Genomic DNA, 15,116 nt, shown 5'->3' on the forward strand with positions numbered 1-15,116 from the left:
TATATTCAAACCCTTGTAAGTCAGGCTTGATATGTAAACAGTTTATCCAAAACCAAATAAAAAGAAAACACACATACGCAACCAAATATATAGAAATTGAAGTTGAAACACAAACACAGCTACGTCTGAGCGGAGGCTGATATCGGCCGATAACATCAGCAAAACGATAAACCGGTCGAACTCGGTTCGACTTAAATATTTCAATGCTGAACTTTAAAGCAAGAGTGAATTCTCACTGAATCAAATCATGAAGGAAAAAGGAAAAATGTCAGAATAAAAGCTGCAATGCTAAATTACTAAAAGAATAAATAAATAAAAATCTTTCTTATGACTGTGACGTAGTTATCAGGGTCGAATCTTGACGTCTGAGTCGAGTGAGAGCTTCTCTCTCTCTCTCTCTCTCTCTCTCCTCTGGATCTGGATTCGGAACAATTGTTTAAATAAATTTGAGCAAATCGAATCAGAACGATGTTAGAAAGGCTGCAGACAAAAGAGAAGGGGAACACAGGGAGGAAATCCAAGAGGGTGGTAATCTGGTATTAAAAAAAAAAAAAACCTCCCAGTTTTTTGTCATTCAGAATGCACTTCCCTTTTCTACCTAAACTGGATAAACAACATCTGCCTTGATCGTAGGATGTTTCCCCGAACAAACCACTTAGGAGGAATTTCTGCTCGCCAATTCCCACAAGCTGCTGTCAGTCACTATCTGGCACTGCAACACTTAATGCCTTTGTCTGTTCTCCAATTTTTCTTGTTAACAGCAAATTGGGCTAACGGTTTGAGGCACGGAGCTATTGTAAAAAAATAAAAATAAAAAAAAAATAAAAAAAAGATACTCCCACGGCCCAAAACCTAACATATGGCTCCCCTCACTCAAAAACGCATCCCGGGCACTTATAGGACTTTATGTTTACATCACGTATATAAAAAAAAAAAAACCATTGCACAAATTTCCTGCGGCCTGATCGTCCTCTGTCTCCGTGATAAAGCAAAGGTTTAGAACCTCCTATTCTGGACCACTGGGTAATTGGCATTTTTTAAATTACCATACAAACTATGTATGCAAAGGAAGTAAATCAGAAAGAGGCAGCCTTTACTCCAGCGTCTGTGGTCTCACGTTTACAAATACGCCTATTAATAATACAATTCCCACAGGAGCATACAAGCACCCTGGATGTTGAATGTCCTCTGAATTAATGCTCGAGCTGGGGATGGTGTTTCTATTTTTTTTGTTTTGTTTTGTTTTTTTTAAACACGAAATACCATTTCCACCAGGAGGGATTACTGCATCTTTAAGAGCCCTACGAAGAAAAGAAAAAAAAAAATGAAACCTATTCCTTTGCATCTTCCATGCTCTTATTTCAATACTCCTCTCTCCTTGTTCCCCCTCCACACATCATTAAACATATTATTATAACATGACTGTCAGCCTGCGTCTCTCTCCGCTCCATTCTTGCTCTGCCAGGTAATCAATTTGTCGTCACTCTCTGTAACCCCAGTAAAGTCATCAAGTGAAATGAGTTACAGCTGCAAAGAGCCTTCAAGAATACAGGAGGAGAGGAGAGGAGGGAAAAAAAAAAAAAAAAAAAATGAACGCGAGAAAAATGACAACACAGCCCAGGAATATTCCACCGCTTGATAGCACATCCCAGGTCTTGAAGATGAAATATTAATGCACAATTTGTTTATCTGCAGGCCCACATCTCTCCAGTGCCGAGCTGTTAATTTTCTATCGGCACAGACAACGGATCAGTCAGTCATGAACTCTTCACAGCCATTACCGGGAGACATTTTGATTAAGTATTCCTAATGTAGTGGATAGGAAAGAATGAAAACACTCTGCCTGCCAACTTTTGATTGACCATTAAGCCACTGATGAATGTGCCTGTCAAAGAGGAGACAATTACCTCAACAATGAAGAAACTCTTCTGGAAGGCTTATTTCTCTATAGGGCTGACACATTTACCAGAGTACAGGCGAGGCAGCTGAGAGCGTGTAAAGGGATCACTTAGGCATCTGCTCTAAAGTTCCCTGAATAAAAACTGGGGGCATTGTTTTTAAGAAAAGGGGCTTTTGGAGGCTGAAATGTGGGAAAAATATTTAGTGTGCCACTGTATGGCACCGGGTGCATGTGTGTGTGTAAACTGAGAGTGTGCCGGGCCAGATAAGGGTCTCGGTATCTTAAGCGGGTATAAAGAGACGCTGTGTTGGCAGAGAACAATCGCCATCTGGTCGCTACATCCGCAACCGCAATAAAAAGACTGATAACTTCTCGACACACCACAACCAAGTGACTGCATCCTCCAGCGGTGGAACACCTTCTGATCAATCCAGTTTTAATCCACCATCATAATGAGGCCGTTACAGGGAACGCTGCGATTCACGTGGAATAAGAAAGTGGCCGAGGCCGCGGAGAATGGGGTCAAGAGTCTAACGCTGATGCTGTGACCTTGTGGATTTCTTTCTTCCAAGTTGTTGTTGTTGTTGTTGGAATTGTGGGTATAAGGAAGTGCTGTGATTGAATCGTGCAGGTTTTTTTGTTTTGCGGAGACACAAAGTAAACACACGTTCACACAGATGACCCGCTGGGTAAACTGTGTGTGAAGGCCTCCTCCAAGATTAGATTATTAATTCATCCACAATCTGACGCACAAACGCACAAACAGGACATTTTTAACCACATCACCCTGCGGCACAAAAATTTAAAGTGTGTGTTGTGGAGGTGTGTGTGTGTGTGTGTGTGTGTGTGTCTGGCTTCAGTGTGGAAGGAGTGTGTGTGTGTGTGTGTGTGTTTGTATATGTGTGTGAGTGAGTGAGTGTAACCCATTCTCCATTTGTCCATAAGATTATGAGGAGTTCACACAGAGTTCATGTGCTACGGATACAGCGGCTCCACATATTTCAGCCGCTCTCTACACTTCATGAGGGTCAAATCAAACACAGCCAGGGACGTTTGCTTTTTTTTTTTTTTCTCCTCTTTTTTTTGGATACGTGAGCGAGAAATGAAACTTTCTGATCAATGAATCCAGAAATGGCCGGTGACGTGTTGGAGGAGGATTATCGAGGGGGGGGGGGGGAACTACACGGCTTTTATTGTGTCTATCTCTAAACCCTGATGATCACTTTTCTTTGCAGTTTGCATTGTTAATGTGACTAAATCCAACTGCACCTTGTGATGCTGCAACTCCCTCCTCCTCCTCCCTTCTCCTCCCTCCTCCTCCTCCTCCTCCTTCCCTATTGTTTTAACATTTGACTTTCTTGCACAAGTGAGGCACCGAAAATTGGAGTCCCGGGCCCCTGCTGGAGCCAAGTGGGTTTTTTTCCAGAGGGTCCCACACCAGCTGGGTTTGTTTTTTGTTTTTTTTAAATTACTAAAATTCACAAAAGCACAAATGATGCACGAGTCCTTATTATCAAACACACTCCAGTTATAAATAAAGAAACCTGCTCACATGGTGCACAAAGAGGGGTCTGATTCTTATCTGACCAGGGGTCCCACATGATAAAAGTTTGAAGGGGTTGGGGGGGGGGGGGGGGGGGGCCTTGCGTTAAGGACAAGAACCACAACAAAAACAATCACGTTGTTACACAACTGCGTATTTGAACAAAAATATAAGGAGAGTAGAAAATACATGAGTCTTACCCGCAGCCCGTTTGGGCGCCTGCTGTTTCCTCCGAGGCATTTCTTTATTTCTGGAGTCGCAGTTCACGACTGTGCCCAGGTGGAATCTGAATGCGGTCTACGATAGTCCATGCATAGAGAGAGAGAGAGAGAGAGAGTGTGTGTGTGTGTGTGTGTCTCAGCTCTCGGAGTAGTTCAGTCTCTCTCTCACTGGTACAGAAATCCAGTTGGAATGGTTTTCAGGTTGGATCGGTCTTTATTCTTTCACCTTCTTCCTTCTTCCTCCTCCTTCTCCTCCTCCTCCTCCTTCGGGGGACGAGTCGTCTCCTTTCACCATCCGCGTTTGTCCATCAGTGCCTCCGCGTCCGCTGATCGACGCGTGTCACTCAGTCCCTCGGTCCCCGGTTTGTGGTCGGCGGGTCTAAAACGTGGAGGGTTTTGCGCGTAAAAAGGCGTCTCGGTCGCGGCGGTGCGGCGTTTTTACGCACGGTGCGGGCGAGAGGAGAGATGCGGTGCCAGCAGACATCGATCCCCAGAACAAACTGAACATTAAAAACTCCTCCCTCCTCGCCTGGACTTGATGATGGCAGCGAGACATTTGTTACACTAGATAACCATGAGTTTATTAAAGGAACAGAGGCCAGAGAAGAGAAGAGAGAGAGAGAGACAGAGAGAGAGAGAGAGCGGAGCTGCTGCTCTGCTTTCTGTCCTCTCTGCTCTCTCTCTCCTTTTCATGCAGCTTTCCTCCTTTTTTTTTTTTTTTATTCCTCACAGTTTTTCCTGCAGCTTCCGCTTTGCTCGCAGGATGAAAGACAGAAAGTTTGTGATTTTTTATTTTTTTTATTTTTTTATCTCCAACACGTGGATGAAGGAGAAGAAGCTGGTTCACAGGAGAGACCCGAGAAACACACACACACACACACACACACACACACACACACACACACACACACACACACACAGAACAACTTGGGAGGCCTGTTCAATATCCTCAATCTTAATAAAGTTACTTCACTTAAAAAACTACAGGCAGAAACTTCATCCACATTCATGCCAAATAAAAAAACTAGCATTTGGGTAAATAACATCAGTAATAATTAGGGTTACAACCCATTAAAGATACTGCGTCCTTATAAAAATTAATTTATAAAGTACTCTTTACTTCAAACTGCAGCCAGATCACAGTATTTCTGTGGTGTAATCCGATTACATCTGAGTTTCCTGTTCTTTTATCCTTTGATTGACAAAAATCCACATTCAGTGATAATGAGGTTTTAAAGATGCGCCGTTCATTCAGGATTCATTCATATTGTTTTTCACTGGTTCCACGTTGTTATTTTAAATTAAAGGCATCACCAGAGTTGACTAATATTAGATTCTGGAGGAGATAGTTCATCCGCGTATTGATTTATGGATCATATTATTTCCGGGTCACGGCAGCGACAGAGGAAGAGATTAGAAGTTAAAATTTAACAGAACGACAAAAAAAACAAAACATGAGCATCACAATAAACTAAAACAGCTTAAAGTGCAGAATGATTCATTTCATAATAATATATATTATATAACTGAGTTATAATCATTACTAGAATACTGCACAGACAGTGTAAATATTCACTTTACAGTTGAGTCAAAAGAGAAATGAATGGATTAATCATTCGATCATATTCCCTGAGTGTAAATGCAATAGAGTGTTTTACTCCCAGTCCAGTAAAGGTCACATTTCAGTCTCCACCACTTTGAAGAATAGGATTCTGACCCATGTGTAAAACGCCTCTTGCTTTTAATCCTGAAGTATATCTGTCGCACTTGAGTGAAATCTGAAATTTTGCTTCTCATCAAGTACTTTTACTTGAAGTACTTCATTACTACATCCTGTGTGTTTTGTCATCGCATTATGTGAGCGCAATACTAAAGCCTCTCTTTCTCTTTAAAAGCTGCTCATGACCTAATCAAATATGAAGTTGAGGTGATGGATGACTTCATTTCAGAGAGACAACACCCCTCAGAGATCCCGGCTCGCCCCGCATTACAAATGGCTTCCTGATAATATTCCATCACCCTATTTTGTGTCTGTCACTCATCTCGCCAATGATACCAGAGACCTCCCGTGAACTCCACCTGAACCTGTGCAATCAATCACGGCTCGGATCAAGCCTGAGCCGTCCCTGTCTGACAGCTCTTAACGCCCTGCGTGTACACAAAGCATGCGTGTGCAGTGACAGGCGTTACACAAGCGCCCACCACCTTATCTCTCCTCGGACGGCCTTCCTCCACCGCTGCTCACGCCTACTGTACCCTGACGTCATCTGCCATCGCCACGCCGCCCTCGCCTCCACCTCTGTTGCCAAACTGCCGCCGAGAGACGTACCTGTACTGCCGAGGCAGGTGCACGCGCTCATCGTGGACTTCGTCACCTCGTAAGTCGCCTGAGAGCTTTTCCTCCATCGCGTGGTTGCAGTTCTCGAACCTGGAAGAAAATGTGACAAACACTTAAAAAAATAAACACCTGTGGACTTTAGGAAGTACGCAGCACACTCACTCAGAGAAACAAAGTTTAATCGAAGCTTTATAAACTCAGAGTGGAGGTGAAATCGTTTATTTGAAATTGAAAATCCTCCCAGTTACACATGCAGATGTTTCCCAAGGCCTGAAATCAGATGAATGATCCTTTTGTCTCGTATCTCATCAAAATCTGGAGCTGCTGCTCAGACAAAGAACACAGGAAGTGGAGTTTGTGCATTCTTCGAATGTTTGTTTGAGCTTTTACAACCATGTAAGCTCGAGTTCAGCTCTGAAATAATAGAAAAATATGCCCACATTCCTTGGAAGTCACCCATGACACTTCTGGAGAGTCGGCAAAATCAGGCTTTTATTTATTGTCAACAAAGCGTCTCCAGAAAGTGTCTTCTTTTCTCTCTTTTTTTTTTTTTTTTTGACGGCAGCCGGAGTTTCGACCTCTCATCATTTCAGCTTTGAGATACTTGGATTCATCTTCACAGTCTGTTCTGGACGTTTCTAACCTTGAATGTTACGATTCACTTACAGTCAGTGTTGTAACCTGGGATAAAAGAACGGGACAGACTCAACAGGAAGTCAGTTTGTGTCTGCAGCTGCAGCTTCAGTCTGAATGTGACCTGTGAAAACCAAAGTGTTCAATGCTCGGAAACGACGGCTGCTGGTACTTGATCATATTTGTATTTGTATTTAAAAGCAAAACTTGTTTACATTGTTAATTTGAGACACTATTAAGAAGGTATTGCTCATTTTGTATGGCACCCTCTGCTGTGTGTAAGAATGTACTTTGGTAATTCGATACCGACTGAGGTTTAAGTCTGTTTCCACCTGTGTGAATATCTGTGAAGTTCTGAGCTCACACAATGAAAGTGATTTAAAAGTGTAGAACAGAAAACGCAGGTCGAAGATATCATCAGTTAATCTGTGCAGGTTTGAAACGAGAGTGAAACTCAGGCTGCGGTCGTCCGCCCAAGCCTGAGAGAAAACTAACCTGTCCGACCTGAACCCGGCATGCACTCTGTTTTTTAGGACTGACGAGACGAGCTTTCCTGAATATTTGTGTATGAATGAATATTTGCCGGACTCAGGTATCCACACTGAAACAACTGATTGTTTGTCACAGCCTCATGGTTTAAGATTAGAAAGACGTATCGGGCATTTTTCCCAGCTCAGAATTTTAATTCTAGAAACAATGATTCAGTAATTACAGCTTTGCCTGACGAATATTATCAAGAAAGATAAATTGCGCAGCCTTTTCAAACGTCTGACAGCGCAAACAGCTCAACGTTTTTAAAGTGAAGCGCAGAGCGGCTGAAATTATGAGACGCACACAGTCTCTGCGGATCAACAACATTTAAAAACACATCTCCACTGGACAATTATCCATCTCAGCGAAATCAGGACTCCACCTGAGAGCGTGGTCGGGATCATAAATCTGGCCTCGTTGGTGCTGCCTACATGAGGATGCACTTTTTCAGTCACTGCGTCGTTTGACAGTTAACGAGTCTAAATATAAAAAAGCTGCAGTCAGGATCAAAGCAGGGACGGTCTCCGAGATCCAAACCTGTCTTTAATCCAGAGATGAGATCTCATGTAGAATGGACAGCCTGTGATTGAAGTCTGGTTTCATATTGTTCAAAGTGGAACAACAACACGTGCGTACAGTCAAAAGCAGCTGCTTGATTTTTACGATGTAATTCATGTGATGCTTGTGAGACGTAAGCTGCAAACAAAGAGCTGTTACAAATTCACACGACGTGGAAAAAAAGAAGAAGAAGAAGTTTCCAGTTGAGTGATTGACAAGCAGTTAAAAATAAAATATCCTACCAGTGGTGCTACATCGCAGTAAAATAATAATGCAAGTCTAATATGAGCTTGTTTCAAGGTTGGTGGATAAAAAACAACACTTGAAACAGAATCAGCGCTCGTCTGTGATCATGTAAACACAATACAAACTAGTTTAACACAACTTGAAACGAGGCCTCGGTCGCACAGTTGTTGTTCTTTCTTTTGATGACGGTATTGAGATTGGAGTAATTTTCACTTTGTTCAAAAAACACTAAGTGCACTTGTGGTTTTTTTTACACACGGACGGCGTGTGGTCCGATCGGCTGAAAGCAACAGATGAGCGATCGCTGGAGCATCAGTCTGAACCTTTCACGATTATATTGTGTGTTACTGAGACACAGACGCCATTGTGACGTTGTTGCACAAGTGGCTACTTGTTGTTCTCTTGCCGACAGACGCTAATACCTTCCTCCTCCATCATTCCAGTGCTTCGGTGCTGGCTGCGATTCTGCACCTTCTGGGCATCGCGTGCCGGCGGTGAACAAAGTCTCCGTGTGTAGAAAATGAAAGTGAAGCTCCGACGCGCTCCGACGCTTGTGTATCGTGATAACATCCCTTCATGATGACAAATGATTGGCTTATATAAATAAACTGCGGATTGTGATTCTTATCCCATTGGTCGCAAAAAAGTGAATGCATAATAGCCTATGACGTCATAGCGCGTTAGCTTTTACAACCAATAAGACGTCTCCGTGACATCATGATGACATCCTGTACTAACATATGATCATAATTACATTTTCCATCTTCATAAGCTCAAGGTCTCGTTCATCGTCCTAGAGATAAATGTTCGTAACGTAATGATCTGATTTCTCTCGTCTGTGTTGGTTGCAGGGATATTTATCTAAACACACCGTGAGCAACTTCAGGAGAGCTAAACATTTGACGATTACAAATCAAAGACAAGCTAACCAGTCGTCCATATCTACTTTATGAGTTGACGATAGAGCAACGCTGTGTTTGAAGCTCGTTGTGCTGCAGCCAAGAGGTAAAAATAAATAAATAAATAATTAAATTAAATCGATTAAAACATGATTTACCTGCTCGACGTCTGAGGAGACCTTTCAGGAAAAACATGTTTGCTTGTTTACTTTAAACTGCTGCTGTGGTTGAATACCAAAGTTAGGACGTCAGACCTGCCGCGTAACAAGTTACTTTATGTGTAATTATTATTATATTATATTTGCCTTAAAAAATCATTTCCTCTATAAGAAGCCTCAGGAATCCCTAATGTTTAAAAATCCTTCTTACACCCAATATAATGATTCTTTTAAAAGGGCTTAAACTAAGTTGAATTTCCTGTCATCACACTATTTCTTCCATATTTATGATCTTTTTTTATATCGATTCATTTCTTTAAAAAAAAATATGAATAAACTACGAAAAAGTACAACAAAAAAAAAAACTCACATAAAAATACACATTTATAGTTTTGCTCGTCAAAGTCGTTCGTGTGCGAAGCGAACGTCATCTGCGGGTTAAAGCGGATGTTTGACCTCTGACCCAGATGTCACCTGAACCCTGACTGTAAAAACACACTGCACCGCACCAGACGAGGTTTTCTTTAATATGAGAACATGAAGTAAAGCTGCGGCCGTCAGTCATCCTGCAGAGTAAGTACAGTATGTGGGACGTGAAGGGAGGGAGGTATTGTTCACCATCTTTTTTTTTTTTTTTTTTAACCCAATAACACCCATTCAAACAATCTTTCTAACATTGCTGCTTGACCTATTTCCTCTCGTGTAATATATCGTTAAAGCAGCCTTGTGAAATGGCTTAATTATTCATGCTTGATTTCAAAATGAAGAGCTTTGAGAACACGGCTCCACGGGAGGATTGACACACGCAACGGTGCTCTTACAAGCACACACACTGAGGCGCACTGGGGCCCGGTTTACTAAAAAAAAAAAAAAAAAAAAAAACTACACCCTTGACTGACTTCATCCACTGTGTTGTGCACGGAGCATTAAAGCAAGAGTGAAGATAAATGCCCTGTCAGCGCCTTTAATGATTTATTTCAAACATTTCACTTGATCCAATAAGGTTACAATCTATGGAAGGTAATTGTTTATACAGAAATAGAGGGCATTTTGTTTGTTTTATTGAGCACCGAGCGGAGTGAACGCACCAACCTCAGAAATGGATGCACCGTCAGAAAAATATCAATTTGCTATTTTAGACAACGCTCTGCACTTGCAATCCCGCTCGCACGTTAACATACAGTGCGGTCGCCCCAACGCTTTAGGTTTTGAATCTCCTTTTTTTTTTTTTTTGTGAGGCCTGTCCGTCCATATGGACGAGCGTGCACGTGGGTGTCCCGTCCGCCACACACACACACTCTGTTTGCCTCCCCTGCGTGCACGTCCTGCAGTTAGGTGAGGCCTCAGAGCAGCCTGTCACTTGTCCCTGGGTATTGCTTTAGTCTGCGTCGACAGTGTGTCCACCCTGGGTTTGTCAGTGTCTATTCAGACCTGACCTGTCTTGTTCAGCACATGGCAGCGGATGCTGATGGACATTTCCAGTTCTCCTTCTCGGTGTCCATCACTCGGTGCGGGATGCATCCCTGACGCATCTTAGTTTGAGCTCCTGAAATTTGTTGACAGTTGCAGAGGGTGGTCTGCAGTTCTGCCACCCTCAATTATGGGAGATGTGATCTGATTCTGACTTGAGGGATGTAGGTTGCCTGCTGTGCATAAATGCTCAATTGTGGTCGATCGATATCTCGCTAATAGGTTTTGAAAATTGAAAACAATGCAAATAGAAAAGACGCGTAAACCCCGCTGAGGGATTTTGAAACACAAACCCAAAGGGCTAAGCAAAAGGTTGGGTAAGTGACACTGTGTATTTATTTATTTCCCGTCCTGGTGGATTAGATCCATTCATCCTCTTTCATGTCTGTTGCTTTGCTGCCACTCAATCTCGTGTTTGTTCTCTTAATTTCCTGCGATGAAAAAGAAAGAGTATTTAATTAGCGCTCCCTCTGTTCAGCTGAAACACTTTGTGTATTTTTATAGGACCAGGAACAGAGCTCGAGTCTGTTTCTAATGGAGATGGAGGCAATCAGATAACCAACACTGCCACCCATGCGCTCTTTCCCCCCCGTCTTGAAGAGGACAACTTCAGCTTTTAATAAACATGTAATAAGAAGGAAAACAGCTGGTAGCTGCATCACAGATGGTGCCGTTCTTGGCATCTCCAAGGAAGGGACCACACATACAGATGGCTCATTATTCCAGCATTTGGTTATGCATATTGCACAAAATTTTATTCCAATGCTTAACAACCAGTATAAGCAATACAGGTGTTACTCTTTTTCATGCACCTACTCCCCCCCCCCCCCCCCCGCCCTCGTCCATGTGAAGTAAGCAGTGGGGTTCTTGTTGTGGTTCCATCTCGTGATGCGGATCACTCACACCGGCGTCAGAATCCACCTCCTCCCCCATCGGTACTTCTGTTTTGCGAGCAGCGTTAACCTGCGCTCAGGTGTGATTCATAGCTGAACCAGCTGTCAGTCTCGCCCGGGCTGCGGCTCTGTTTTCAAAGTGCACCTTTGTGTCATTAAGGCAACAGCCCGCAAATACCTCAACGGCTCGTTGATTAAGACAGAGGGGGAGATATTGATCACCGAGCGAAGGTAAAAAACAAGCCAGCGCCAGGAGCGAGGCCAAACGCATCAGCGCGCAACCTTGACCTCGACGAAATCCCTCCGACCGCGCTCTTTCATCTCAACTGCTACTGTATCCCGACCATCTGCATATTCGTGAACTTGAACGTCCTCTGTGGATTATTTGTATCCGATCAAATGGAAAAATATCACTGCAAGAAAAATAATTTGAATGAAACCGAGGCAAAGGATTCAGTCCCCGTGAGGATGTGTTCTTCGCCGAGTCTTTTTTTAGGTTGACTGTTTTAAATTACAGATGCTCTCTAATTGGCCACGGTCAAATAAAACCCGCCTAATGAGGCATTGCATTCATTTGCTTATTTCCTTTCAAGTTGTTTCCCTTTGTATCTCAGAGCAAAAAGTCTGCTCTTGTGCTCGCTGCCGCTCTTCGCAGGGTATTCTTAGTCCAAAGACTATTACGCCTCAAATGAACATGTAAATATATGTTTTGTTTTGTTTTTTTCCTGCTGCAGAATCGCTGAAACTGTGGATTTAATCATTTGCTGCATAAACAGCTGCAACAATAAACCCCTGAACTTTAACTTTAGCGTCCCGCCTCCTTTGCATTATTTTGATTTTGGCGGCAGGTTTTAAAGTAAAAAAAAAAAAAAAAAACTAAAAGGCTGCTTCTCACTCCCTGCGTCTCCATTACACGATGAACTCGGAGCGGACTTCTCCTTTAATGTGATGATTAACTGTGCTAATCACAAGTGAGAGCGAGATGTAGACACTTTTATACGTCCGCCTCTCTGCGAGTGTGTGTGTGTGTGTGTGTGTGTGTGTGTCCTGAAACATCCGAGGGATTTCCTTTCAGACCTCCTCACACTTGACACTCCATGTATGCTGGAGCTGTCCTGTCCAATTTATAACAGGAGTCAATGTGACCTTTATGCTGGGAATGACTATAATGTACTTTAGCACATGTCAGTCTCAGGTCGGGATCATCCCCCGTGTCATATGTTTTGTCTTGCATGTTTTACAGTCAGCGGGGACGCTCCGCTCTGCTCCCGCGTCGCAGCCCGTTCGACTTTGAAGTCAACATGTGACGGACATGTGACGCGTCGTTACCGCACAGGCCTATTTAACGCAGCATGATATGACGCTGCCATTCCTCCACTGCTGTTGTATTTTGGAGATATTTAGAGTTTGCATAATGCAGCTATACGTGTAATAATTACACAGTGATGAGTGTTTTGAACCCCGGCTGCTTCTTTTTCTTTTCGTTTACTCTGCTCTCATGCAGGAAACAAAGGAAGCCAAGTGATTTAAAGCGTTTAAAAGCATAGGTAGGCTGCACAAAATAACTGTCACATGTTTTTGGCTCTAATTTCCCCCCCCACCCCCCCCTCACGCTCGTCTTATTGCTCATCAGCTAAGTTGTCAGGTCTGCTACATCCCTTTGATGGCATCACTGACAATTAGCAAGACGATGCCACACAAAACCATCTGGACAGGCACATCTCTCGTTGCTGAGGGAGACAGTTTCTGGTGTGACAAAAATAAATCTCAAGGTCAGTCGCTGTCACTTTTTTAAAAGTATCTGATTCCTTCAGAGGTAGATTTATGGGATTGGATTTATTTTGAGAAGGTTTACCGGCTAATGATAAGGTGTCGCAGACACTGTTGAGCGGAGCCGAGGAATTAAATCAGTGAAGTAGCTGCACAGCTTCGCCTCTGGTTCCTCTGCCTGATCCGCTCTATTGTTTTATACGTTTGTACTAACCCACCATAACGCACAGGGAGGCAGTGCCTGTGTGTGTATATATATACATTATTATATGAATACATTGTATAGATACATATTTATATTAGATATATACATTAATTAGGTTTATTTATTATATATTAAACATATATAGCAACATTAGATATATAGATTAGATATATGCAGACATTAAGTATATTGCTCTATGTTTGCCATATAAGACAAATTGTATCTTATATATATATATTATTGAGACATTATACACTATAAATATAGATACATTTGATGGATGTATAGATAGATAGATAGATGTATAGATAGATAGATAGATAGATAGATGTATAGATAGATAGATAGATAGATGTATAGATAGATAGATAGATGGATGAATGGATGTACAGATAGATAGATAGATGTATAGATAGATAGATAGATAGATAGATGTATAGATAGATAGATAGATGTATAGATAGATAAATAGATGGATGAATGGATGTATAGATAGATAGATAGATAGATAGATGTATAGATAGATAGATAGATGTATAGATAGGTAGATGTATAGATAGATAGATGGATGAATAGATAGATAGATAGATAGATAGATAGATGTATAGATAGATAGATAGATGTATAGATAGATAGATAGATGTATAGATAGAGGGATGGATGGATAGATAGATAGATAGATGTATAGATAGATAGATAGATAGATGTATAGATAGATAGATGGATGAATAGATAGATAGATAGATAGATAGATAGATAGACAGATGTATAGATAGATAGATAGATAGATAGATAGATAGATGTATAGATAGATAGATAGATGTATAGATAGATGTATAGATAGATAGATGTATAGATAGATAGATAGATGTATAGATAGATAGATAGATGTATAGATAGATAGATAGATAGATAGATAGATAGATAGATGTATAGAAAGATAGATAGATAGATGTATAGATAGATAGATAGATAGATAGATAGATGTATAGATAGATAGATAGATGTATAGATAGATAGATGTATAGATAGATAGATAGATGTATAGATAGATAGATGTATAGATAGATAGATAGATGTATAGATAGATAGATAGATGTATAGATAGATAGATGTATAGATAGATAGATAGATAGATGTATAGATAGATAGATGATAGATAGATGTATAGATAGATAGATAGATAGATGTATAGATAGATAGATAGATGTATAGATAGATAGATCTGTCATGTCATCTTTCCAGTAAACTCTGGGTGAAAAAGATCAATTATCAAGAGGAGCGGGAAATTGATTTTCTTCTTCCCCACACGCAGCAAATATTCCACATAAATATGTGATGCTTTGACAAACCTCTTTGTATTAAACCTGACGGGCTCCTGGCAACGAGGGTCAGACTGAATCTACACCGACTCAACTTCGGGCCCCGTTACACCAGCAGGTAAAACTGTGTGGATTCAATTCACCGGAGTCATCACCGGAGTCAGAGCTGAGGCAAAGCAAAGCCTCGTCTTTTTTTTTGTTGAACTGTGCCACACAAATTTGCCGCGTTGACAAATAAGGAGTCGTCCTGACAGAGTCGACCTTTGAGGAGACAGAGAGCCACACAGTCAGAATGAAGGAAGCTACGTTAGCTCGTTAGCTGCCGCCCCACTGAGTTTAATTTCAATAATAGGCTTTCTTTATTAAATATATTATATATCATGTTAACCTGTGTTGTGCTCTATCATCTTTCTTTTTACCTGTTCATGC

At 41.6% G+C, this 15,116-nt stretch overlaps 1 protein-coding gene across 2 annotated transcripts in view; it reads right to left on the minus strand.

Moving 5' to 3' along the window:
* Nucleotides 1-15,116, minus strand: part of LOC109640484 (teashirt homolog 2) — a 98,041-nt gene that overhangs the window by 35,304 nt on the left and 47,621 nt on the right. Inside the window, exon 4 of one of the 2 annotated variants that reach the window (XM_069526676.1) lies at nucleotides 5,994-6,092. In XM_069526676.1, coding sequence (XP_069382777.1) covers nucleotides 5,994-6,024 — 31 coding nt within the window. In that variant the 5' untranslated portion in view covers nucleotides 6,025-6,092. Of the gene's footprint in view, nucleotides 1-3,643; nucleotides 4,347-5,993; nucleotides 6,093-15,116 lie in introns of those variants that run through there. The other variant, XM_020106634.2, reaches the window with a different exon arrangement.

Source organism: Paralichthys olivaceus, chromosome 6 (genome assembly GCF_024713975.1).
Source record: "Paralichthys olivaceus isolate ysfri-2021 chromosome 6, ASM2471397v2, whole genome shotgun sequence".
NCBI lineage: Eukaryota > Metazoa > Chordata > Actinopteri > Pleuronectiformes > Paralichthyidae > Paralichthys > Paralichthys olivaceus.